At 36.6% G+C, this 12,167-nt stretch overlaps 1 protein-coding gene and 1 non-coding gene across 9 annotated transcripts in view; one reads left to right on the top strand and one right to left on the bottom strand.

Moving 5' to 3' along the window:
* Positions 1 to 12,167, bottom strand: part of EXOC2 (exocyst complex component 2) — a 262,089-nt gene that overhangs the window by 73,664 nt on the left and 176,258 nt on the right. For all 8 annotated transcript variants that reach the window (XM_028511621.2, XM_036026609.1, XM_028511622.2 and 5 more), the window contains 2 exons: positions 11,815 to 11,931; positions 21 to 162 (listed from right to left, as the gene is read on the bottom strand). In XM_028511621.2, the coding sequence (XP_028367422.1) occupies positions 21 to 162; positions 11,815 to 11,931 (259 nt within the window). The remainder of the gene's footprint in view (positions 1 to 20; positions 163 to 11,814; positions 11,932 to 12,167) is intronic.
* Positions 4,413 to 4,516, top strand: LOC114498226. Its single transcript, XR_003684672.1, has one exon. It is a non-coding gene; the product is annotated as a U6 spliceosomal RNA (small nuclear RNA).

Below are 12,167 nucleotides of genomic sequence, written 5' to 3'. Positions count from 1 at the left end.
AATAACTTGAAACCATTTACCTGTTGGAGGCAGGCAGTCTTTCCAATCAAAATAGCCTGCATAAATTCCAGGTTCTAAGGAGCCAACGATGGGATCTGCTTTCAATTCAATGTAATTTTCAAACAGCCTGTGGTCTAAATCTTTCAATAAAGTCATGCTAACCTAAAAACATATAATAAAGAGTAATTTTAAGTTGTCCACTTGAGGGTGAAGGAAGAGATAATAATGTAAATTTAAAAACACCAGCATATTTTAAAAGTACATATCAATTTTCCTACAAAAACATTTATTTTATTTATGTTCAGTAATAAAGACCATTTTTAGCACAGCTATTTAATAGAATAAGGATTCATTCCCATATGTGGACTGTAGGTTATTTACACAGAATGTTCAGCCCATATGTACTGTGAGTTCCTGCTGGTAGTGGAAGTAGAACAGGGTGAGGAAGTGAGTTAGTACCAGTCCGACAAGTCTGTGCTGGGTCCCACAGACACCCAAGAAATTATGGAGTGGGTGGGTAGAATGCTGAGTTTGGGAAGTAAAGAGTCTGTGGGCCCAATTCTTCTGCAGTAGACTAGTAACCTGTCTACTTCTATACCACTGACCCACAAAAACACAAGCATCTCTCTAACACAAGACCTGAGCTTTAAGACACTAATATTGAGAAACAAACACACATCTAGGGAGTCTAGCAGCCATAAATAAGGATGTCTGTCAGGCAGTGAAATTCAGCTGTAGAGGAGAAAAGCAACAACTTGAACTTAGAAAAATAATTAAAATCCTTCAGGAAATTAAAGTATAACATAAAGCAAGACTCCATGAAGATAGACTTCTGGCCAAGATGGAGGTGTCGGTAATCATGATTTACCTCCTGTACAACCATGAAAAGGATCACAACTAACTTAAAAACAAAAAAACCAGAACTGCCAGAAAATCACACTGCATATAAGTCTGACAACCAAGGATTTAAAGAAGAAATATTCATCCAGACAGGTAGGAAGAGCAGAGATGGGGAGCCAGGGTGAAGAGGACGTGGTGTGCTGGCGGGGCAGCAGCAGTTGGTGGCCAGTGGAAAAGGTGGTCCTGCATTTTTACCTGAGGTGGATAAAAACCAGGGAGGACACCTGGAGAGAAAGCGATCCCAGCCCCAGGCCAGACCCTATAGCCCAGTGTTCCAGTGCTGGGAAATAAAGCCTCATAATTTCTGGCTGTAAAATCCAGTGGGGGTTGGGGTGACAGAAGAAACTACTGGTCTCTCAAGAGAATCCATTTAAAGGACCCACAAGGTCCTAGAATGTATGCAAACCCACCCACTCTGGCATTCAGTATCAGGGCAACAGCTAGAAGGGTGCCAGTTGCATACAGGAAGTGGAGGAAGTGACTAGAAATGAGGCGAGAGCCAAGCAAGTGACATTGCTCTTACTCTGACCCCTCCTCCACATACAGTGCCACAAAGTGGCAAAGTGGGCTGTCTTATCCTGGAATACCTAAGGCTCTACCTCTTACACATAACAGGTGTACCAAAACAAGGAGTCAAAACAGCTCTACCTAATACACAGAAACAAACACGGGGAGGCTGCCAAATTGGGAAGACAAAGAAATATGGCCCAAATGAAAGAACAGACCAAAACTTAGGAAAAAGAACTAAGTAAAACAGAGATAGCCAAACTGTCAGATGCAGAGTTCAAAACACAGGTGATGAGGATGCTCAGAGAACTCAACCATGGCAAAGACATAAGGGAAGAAATGAGGGCTACACTAAGTAAAATAAAGAAAAATCCACAGGGAACCAATAGTGAAGGGAAGGAAGCTGGGGTTCAAAATCACTGAATTGGAATGTAAAGAAGAAATAAATAGTCAACCAGAACAGAATGAAGAAAGAAGAATTCCCCCCAAAATGAGGAGAGAATAAGAAGACTCTGGGACAGCTCCAAATGTACTGCCAACATCTGAATCATAAGGATGCCAGAAGGAGAAGAAGAAGAACAAGAAATTAAAAACTTGTTTGAAAAAATAATGAAAGAAAACCTCCCTAATTTGGCAAAGGAAATAGACATACAAGTCCAAGAAGCACACAGTCCAAAACAAGTTAGATCCAAAGAGGAACACACCAAGACACATCATAATTAAAATGCCAAAGGTTAAAGATAAAGAAAGCATCTTAAAAGCAGCAAGAGAAAAGCAGAGAGATACCTATAAAGGAGTTAACTTAAGACCTTCAGCTGATTTCTCAAAAGAAACTTTGCAGGCAAGAAGGAACTGGCAAGAAGTGTTGAAAAGTGATGAACAGCAAGGACCTACAACCAAGATTACTCTATCCAGCAAAGCTGTAATTTAAAATTGAAGGGCAGATAAAGTGCTTCCCAGACAAGGTAAAACTAAAAGAGTTCATCATCACCAAGCCATTATTATATGAAATGTTAAAGAGATTTAAGAAAAAGAGGAACATCAAAACTATGAACATTAAAATGATAACAAACTCACATCAACAACTGAATGTAAAAACAAAAACAAAACAAATAAGTAAACAAATAGAACAGGAAAAGAATCATAGAAATGGAGATCACATAGAAGATTATCAGCAGAGAGGGGAAAGGGGGATAATGATGGCAAAGGTACAGGGATTCAGCAAAGCTTTCATTGAGACTGGAAGGACAGATAAAGTGCTTCACAGATGAGGTCAAGTTAAAGGAGTACATCATCACCAAGCCCTTATTATATGAAATGTTAAAGGGACTTAGATCTAAGAAAAAGAAGATAAAAAATATGAATAGTAAAATGACAACAAACTCACAACTATCAACAAATGAACCTAAAGGAAAAGAAGAACAACGAAAACAAAAACTAAGCAAACAACTAGAACAGGAAAAGAATCAGAGAAATGGACATCACATGGAGGGATTTCAGTGGGGAGGGGGAAGGGAGGAATGGGGGAAGGTACAGGGAAGAAGCAGCATAATTTGTAGGCATAAAATAGGGAGAGATAAAAAATGGTATAGGAAACAGAGGACTCAGAGAACTTATATGTACAACCCATGGACATGAACTAAGGGGTGGGGGATGCTAGACAGTTGTGGGGGCAGGGTGGAGGGGAGATAAAGAGGCAAAAATTGGGGCAACTGTAATAGCATAATCAATAAAATATACTTAAAAAACTTAATGAAGATAAAATACATGATTTCCAAAGCTAACAACTGACTACATTAATTGGAGAAACTACTGGTCACTACTAATATTGAAATTAAGTGCAATTAAATACTTCAAAACACAGAGTAAAAATGTAAAGGGGTGTAATATGTGTATAAAAAGTCACCAATCTGTACACTTAAGATTTGTGTATTTTATTGTATACACAAAATTATACTTCAATTTTTAAAAAAGATTTATTTATATATTTTTAATAAATAGAAGGGTGAAAGAAAGGGAAATATCAATGTGTGGTTGACTCTCATGTGCCCCCTACTCAGGGCCTGGTCTGCAATCCAGGCAAGTGCCCTAGACTGGGAATAGAATCAGCGACCCTTTGGTTCATAAGCTGGTGCTCAATCCACTGAGCCACACCAGCCAGGTCTATACCTCATTTTTTTTTAAAAGGTTGGAAATAAATGGATGACTAGAAAGATACTAGGAAAATTAAACAAAAACAGTACAAGGGCAGCATTAATTTGTGACAAGGTGGGATTAAGGTAAATTGTACTCACTTCATTAATTTTGTTGTGAAAATTTAATAAGACAATTTATGAAACGTGTACACATTTAAAGTACACAGCAAAAACTAGCAGCAATTATTATTATTTCAATTGCCTTGTTTCCACTAATGCCCTGGTCACACCAGCTACGAACACAGATGTTAACTAAGTATGACCCTACTTGAAATGTAACGGTAATGCACATCCATCATTAAAGCACTACCTGACAGTGATAGATGAAAGTTAAATGGAAAAATCCTGTCAAGGAAATCACTGTCTAACAGAAAAGAAAGACAAGCATTCATAAAACTACCTGTTAAAAAAGATAAGGCAATTAAGGAGGCAGACAGAGAGTGTTTAAAGGGGCACTACTAAGAGGACTGAAAAGGATTCACAGAGAAGGTGATGCCTAAGGGTATGCTACCTACCCTTTTAGGTCAGGTGTCTCTAACCAAAACAGGGTACCTATCTAAATGAAAAAAAGGGGGACTCTTAATTTAATAATTATATACTCAGAAATAGCTGTACTCATTAAATTCCTACATATTAAAACTGGGCAGCACCTTTTAGAGTACTTCAAACAGTTGGTAGCAACTTATAGAAATACAGGATATATTAAGAGGCAGTATTTTGTTTTAAATATAGGGGCAATTAATACTTGTAATAATCTACCATTATATTGTAACTTCCTTAGCAACAGTATGCACATCAAAATATATTCTTGTACTCATTCTGGCAGCACATATACTAAAATTGGAATGATCTAGAGATTAGCATGGCCCCTGAGCAAGGATGACATGCAAATTTGAGAATCATTACATATTTTTTTGTCAATTAATATTTGACAAAGGGGGCACAAGCATACAATGGAGTAAAAATAGTCTCTTCAATAAACAGTGTTGAGAGGACTGGACTAGTACATGCAAAAAAATGCAACTAGACCACCAACATACACCATACACAAGAATAAAATCAAAATGGATAAAAGAATTAAATATACATTATGATACCACAAATATCCTGAAGGAAATGTAGGCAGTAAAATTTTAGATATCCAATTAGCCAATATTTTTGCAGATATATCTCCTAGGGCAATGGACTACACCAAAATAAAAAGCTTCTGCACAGCTAGAAAAACCATCATTAAAATGAAAAAAGAAATGACTATATGGGAGAACATATTTGCCAATGATGCATCAGAAAAGGGTTTAACCTCCAAAGTATATAAAGAACTAACAAAATTCAACACCAGGACGACAAACAACCCAATTAAAAAATGGGCACCTACAAGAACTGGAGGAACAACAACACAGGCAGCCCAGGGCAAGTAGAAGGAAGGAAATAATCAAGATCACAGCAGAATTAAACAACATGGAGACTAAAGCAAAATTCTAAGGATCAATAAATCCAGGAGCTGGTTCTTTGAAAAGATAGACAAAATCAACAAACCTTTAAGTAGACTCATCAAGAAAAAAAGGTCCCAAATAAACACAATCAGAAAGGAAAGAGGAGGGACTGATTACAATTGACACCACAGAAATACAAAGAATTGTAACAAATTACTACGAAGAACTATATGCCAAAAATTTGAAAACCAAGGTGAAATGGATGAATTTCTGGAAAAATGTAATCTTCTAAAACTCAATGAAGAAGCAGGAAACCTGAAAAGACTGCTGTAATTGAAGCAGCAATCAGAAAACTCCCAACACACAAAAGCCCTAGACCAGACAGTTTCATAGGAGAATTCTACAAAACATTTAAGGAAGAGCTAACCTGTATCCTTCACAGACTATTCCAAAAAATCCAAGAAGACAGAAAACTCCCAAACTCTTTTTATGAAGCCAGCATCATCCTAATCCCAAGATCAGATAAAGACACAAGGAAGAAAGAAAACTACAGGCCAACATCACTGATGAACATGGACACTAAAATCCTCAACAAAGTATTGGCAAACCACATCCAGCAATACACTAAAAAGATCATACACCATGATCAAATGGGATTCATCCCAGGGACACAATTATGGTACAATATTTGCAAATGAATAAACGTAATACATCACATAATAAAAGCAAGGACAAAAATCACATGATCATATCAATAGATGCAGAAAAAGCATTTGATAAGGGACAGTACCCATTTATGATCAAAACACTCAGCAAAGTGGGAATAGAGGGAGCATTCCTCAACCTGATAAAGGCCATATATGAGAGACCTACAGCCAACATTATACTCAATGGGCAAAAACTAAAAACTTTCCCACTCAGATCTTAAATATGAGTCACGATACCACAGAAGTCCTAGAAGAGAAGACAGGCAGATCTCAGATATTCCATGCAGCAATATTTTCACTGATATGTCCCCTAGAGGAAGGGACATAAAGGAAAGAATAAACAAATGGGACTTCATCAAAATAAAAAGCTTCTGCATGGCTAAAGAAAACATTAGCAAAATGAAAAAAGAACCAACTGTATGGGAAAACAGACTTCCCAATGATATCTCAGACAAGGGTTTGGTCTCCAAAATATATAAAGAACTCACATGACTCCACAGCAGGAAGACAAACAATCCAATTAAAAAATGAGCAAAGGACTTGAACAGACACTTCTCCAAGGAGGACATACAGAGGGCCCAGAGACATATGAAAGGATGCTCAGCATCACTAGACATCAGAGAGATGCAAATTAAAACCACAATAAGATACAACCTCACACTGGTCAGAATGACCATCATAAAGAAATTGACAAACAATAAGTGCTGATGGGGTTGTGGAGAAAAGGGAACCCCACTGCACTGTTGGTGGGAATGCAAACTGGTATAGCCTCTGTGGAAAACAGTATGGGATTTCCTCAAAAAACTAAAAATGGAATTGCTTTTTGACCCAGTAATTCCACTGCTGGGTTTATATCCTAAGAATCATGAAACACTAATTCAAAAGAACCTATGTACCTCGATGTTCATAGCAGCACAATTTACAATAGCTAGGTGCTGGAAGCAACCTAGATGCCCATCAGTAAATGAATGGATCAATAAACTATGGTACATTTACAGAATGGAATACTATGCAGCAGAAAGAAAGAAGGAGCTTCTACCCTGTGCAACAATATGGATTGAACTGGAAGGTATTAGGCTAAGTGAAGTAAGCCAAGTGGTGAAAGACAAATACCATATGATCTCTCCTATAAGTGAAACCTAATTAACAAAACAAACTGGCAAGCAAAATATAGCCAGAGACATTGAAATCAGCAGCAAACTGACAGTAACCAGAGGGGAGGGAAGAGAGAAATAATGTGGGAAAGAAGGGAAGGGTACACAAATGAACATGAATGAGGGACCCATGGAGGGACACAAAGGGGGGGTGGGATTGAAGGTGGGAGGTGGGCATGAGTAGGGTGGGGGAAAGTGGTGGTGGTAAAATGGAGACAACTGTATTGAACATCAATAAAAAAGGGGAAAAAAAAGAAAGACTAGGACATGTTTAAACAGCATTTTATATGTAAAAAATATCCTTGTGCCCTGGCTGGTGTCGCTCAGTGGATTGACTGCAGGCTGCGAACCAAAGTGTTGCAGGTTCGATTCTCAGCCAGGGTACATGCCTGGGTTGCAGGCCATGGCCCCCAGCAACTGCACATTGATGTTTCTCTCTCTCTCTCTCTTTCTCCCTCCCTTCCCTCTCTAAAAATGAATAAATAAAATCTTTAAAAATATATCCTTGTAATTATATAATTACGGCTACCACAATTTTCCTTTGGTGTATTTCCAAGGGAAGAACTTTGTTCTTTATTTTAAGATATATGGTGCTGGGCCAGAAAGTATTCTCAATTTAGAAAGAGAGAATTTAATGTTGAGTCCTGCTTTATTTTGCTAGTTACATGGGTCAAATCATTAACCTCGCCAAGCATCCTTCTGTATGAAAAATAATGGAGTTAATACCTTAATTACTTTACAGGGTTATCCGCATCAAATAAAATTATATATATATACATATATATATATGAAATCATTCTAGCTTTAATTAATCACTGGTCACTAAATTTAATAAACTCTTAAACCATAGTTATTTACATACTACCCCTATATTTAAACTAATTCTACTTTTGAAGATGAACAAGATTTAGGAAACTAATACTGGTCATTTTCATCCTTCTACTGGTAAAAGTACCAATAAGAAAGCAGGAAGAAATATGCCCAGAAGAACCCTTTTCAAACCACCAATTTGTACCTGGAGGGAGATCTGAAAATGTCTAGTGTTTGGTGGCACTATATTATGAGGCCACAGTGAATTATTATTCTAAAAGCAGAAACAGGACAAAAGAATGGAAGCCAGAAGTATCACACTATCTGACTTCAAATTATACTACAGAGCCACAACAATCAAAGTAATGTGGTGCTGGCGGAAAAACAGACACACAGACCAATGGAAAAGAATTGAGAGCCCAGAAATAAAACCACACGTATATGGGCAAATAATTGTTTTAAAAGGAGCCAAAAACATACAATGGGGAAAAGAAAACCTCTTCAATAAATGGTGCTGGGAAAAAATGGAAAGCCACATGCAAAAGAATAAAGCTAGATTACAGTTTTTCCCATGTACAAAAATTCATTCAAAATGTATCAAAGACTTAAATATAAGATCTGAAACAATAAAGTACATAGAAGAAAACATAGGTACTAAACTTATGGATCTGGGTCATAGAGAACATTTTATGAATTTGACCCCACAGGCAAGGGAAGTAAAGGCAAAAGTTAATGAATGGGGTTACATTAAACTAAAAAGCTTCTGTACAGCAAAAGAAACTGACAACAAAGCAAAAGGCAATCAATCAAATGCGAGATGATATTTGCAAACAATAGCTCTGAGAAAGGGGTAATATCCAAAATATATAAAGAACTCATACAACTCAACACCAAACAAGCAAATGATCCAATTAAAAAAAATGGGCAGAGGACCTGAACAGACACTTCTCCCAAGAAGACATACAAACAGCCAACAGATATATGCAATAGTGTCCAATTTACTACCTATCAGGGAAATGCAATCAAAACTACAATAAGATATTGCCTCACACCTGTTCGAATGAATATTATCAACAAGTGTTGGAGAGATTGTAGAGAAAAAGAAACCCTCATTCACTGTTGGTAGGAACGTAAACTGGTACTGCCACTATGGAAAACAACCATTATGGAAAGCAGTTTGGAACTTCCTCAAAAAACTAAAAATGGATCTGCCTTTTGACCCAGCAATTCCATTGCTGGGACTCTATCCTAAGAACACTAAAACACCAATACAAAAGAACCTTTGCACCCCGATGTTCATAGCAGCACAATTTACAATAGCTAGGTGCTGGAAGCAACCTAGATGCCCATCGGTAAATGAATGGATCAAAAAACTATGGTACATTTACACAATGGAATTCTGTGCAGCAGAAAGAAAGAAGGAGCTCATACCCTTTGCAACAGCATGGATGGAGCTGGAAAGCATTATGCTAAGTGAAACAAGCCAGGCAGTGAAAGACAAATACCACATGATATCACCTTTAACAGGAATCTAAACAACAAAACAAAACAAAACAAAACAAAAAACTAGCAAAATATAACCAAAGACACTGAAATAGGGGATAGTCTGACAGTGGCCAGAGGGGAGAGAAGAGGGAATTTCAGGGGGGAATGGGTAGGGATTACAGGAACAAATTTGGAGGACACATGGACAAAAACTCAGGGTGGGGGGTAATGGGGGGAAGGGGGGAGGGTTGGGTGGAGGGGCTGGAACGGGAGTAGGGGGGAGAAAACTGTACTTGAACAATGATTGAAATAAAAAAAAAAAAAAAGAAAGAAAACAATATAGCAGTTCCTCAAAAACTTAAGAATAGAGTTACCATATGACCCAGCAATCCCTCTTCTGGGTATTTAACCAAAAAACGCAAAAACATTTATTGGTAAAGATATATGCACCCCTACATTTATTGCCCCATAATTATTCATTGTGACCAAGACATGGAGACAACCAAAGTGTCCTTCAATGGATAATTGGATAAAGAAGATGTGTATAATGGAATACTACTTAGCCACAAGAAAAGATGAAATACTGCCATCTGTGATAACATATATGAGCCTTTAGAATATTATGTTAAGTGACATAATCAGAAAAAGCTAACAACTGTATGATTTCACACATATGTGGGATATAAAACTGAAACAGTTTAGTGGTTACCAAAGAAAAGACAAGTAGGAAGGTAGTAAAGGGTAAAAGGGGCCAAATATATGGTGGCAAGAGGATTTGACTTTGGGTGGTAGGCACACAATGTCCATTGTGTATGTATACAGATTATGTATCATAGTAATGTACACTTGAAACCTATGTGATCCTATTAACCAATATCACCCCAATAAATTTAACTTTTAAAAAATGGACACCAAATTATTCACATGACCTATCTGCCCCATGATTTTTCAAGGATCTCACCTCAAGAGTTATCTGTGATCTGAAAATGAAACTATGAAAAATGGGTAGAAGTTGGCACCCTCTTTTCCCTTAATGCAAAAATATATTTTACTTGGCTGATATCATAAAATTAATGAATTTATTCATAACAAGCAGAACCAATAAACTATAATCTAAATCTAGTTTATTATTTATACAAGTGAATAATTTCAAATGATTCACAGGGCAACTAAAAAAAATTCCAAATTCTAAATGTAAAAAAAATAGCCTACCATTTATTCTAAGCTGCATCCCTCCCCCAACAATCCTTCGTATTATTGTGGTCTCAAAATGATTTGGACAAAGACTAGGAAGGATATATAAGCTTATTTATATGTCACTTTCATGCTACCTCTTACTGATAAAACCACGGCAATAGAGAGTCCCTCCTTATAACTTTGTAAAAACCTAAAGAAAACCAAATTTACTGCTTCTGCTATATATGTAATTCCTAATCATTTCATATACTTTTTAAATGATAAAAACCTCTCCCATAAATATACTGTCATTATTGTTATTGCATAAAAACAAAGTGTCCACTTTTTACTGCAAGAGAGCACTCTGCAATTCTTAACACAAAACTTTCTGGAAATAAACTCAACTTTTGGCCCTACAGCCTTAGATCATAATATTTCTCATCAGAATGATTAATCTTTACAAAAAGCCAGGAAAAGACAGAGCCACCCACTTTTATATTTTCATTCTTTGAGAAAAAAATCCCAATCTAGCTCATGAACTAGAACCATCATTTGTAAAAAGTATGTAATCCCTCAAGAGTACATTTTGATTATAAGATTAACAAGATCATTATCTTTCTTATTTTTTGCACTGAGAAAAGTATATTGACATTAAAAGTGGTTCGAGCTTAGTTTTACTTAGAAATCTGATAAACCTTTGCCCAGGAACCAACTAACCTTTAATAACAAAGTTACTTCATTTTTTCCTTTTCTGCTTACTTGAAAGAACATAAACAACAAAGTATAACTTTTTTAAAAACCTCCTCCGTTGATACAGGACTCATTTTCATTCAACCTTGTTATATCCATGGATTAGAGTCTCGGAGAGTATGTGTTTTTCAGGTAAGATATTAAACAAGATATGAAGCTTCCTACAACTGTTGTAAGCCATCGTGTGTGTACACACCCAAGCACCTGTGTGTCTGCTTAAGTAGTAAAGCAAAAGGATCACTGCAGACAAATGGAAAGGGAAAGAGGAAAAAGTGTGAATAAGTAGGAAGAGAAACTTTCTACAGGCTCAGGGAGTCTGCTATTGGCTATAAGTAAAAGCTTTAATCTAAAAGGAGCCAGAGTTGAGATGATTCTTAAAGATTTGGGTTTTATGCCTTTCCATCATTATTTTCTTCCCTCACTTATGAACAGCTTAAGTGGGAGTAAATGAGCTCTAACCTTGAGGAAACTTTGCTCTAGAGAAAAGCAGAAAGTATTAATTATTCAAGCTGAGATATCAGAAGGACAGGAGTCACTTAAAAATAGGGTGGGGTGAAAATGGGGAAGGAATATGGGTGTGAGGAGGGCAAATACAGGGAAAAGTATAGGAAAGTAAAAGAAAGAGGGTGCTAAGAAAATAGTTTGGAAACTAAAATGATAAAACAATCAACTTGTTCACTTAACATAATTCATTTACCTGTGTTATTTTTTCTATCCCCTGGAAGTTGTGCTTTTCAAAATGTTCTGCTATATTTAGGAAGGTGTGACGTTCTAGGTAGCAGCAATTACTTAGGACTATCAAAAGTTGTTGTTCCTAAAAGCAAAACAAATTTTTAGAAAATTACATTTATAGTAACAAATTGAGAGTCTAACAAGTATCATTTATCACTTATTAAGTTTAATTATCTCTGGTGTTTAATATCAACATTCAACACTTTGGTGTTCTTTGGCTCCTTCTTTTGCAATATTAACATGGAAACACACAATTCTATAATTCTACTAAGTGCTCATTAATATATAAGACACTAAAGAGTCAAATAATATTCCCTT

The sequence above is a fragment of the Phyllostomus discolor genome, chromosome 5 (genome assembly GCF_004126475.2).
Source record: "Phyllostomus discolor isolate MPI-MPIP mPhyDis1 chromosome 5, mPhyDis1.pri.v3, whole genome shotgun sequence".
NCBI classification, from domain to species: Eukaryota; Metazoa; Chordata; class Mammalia; order Chiroptera; family Phyllostomidae; genus Phyllostomus; species Phyllostomus discolor.
Note: the sequence above shows the minus strand (reverse complement) of the source record. Positions and strands in the feature narration are given on the sequence as shown.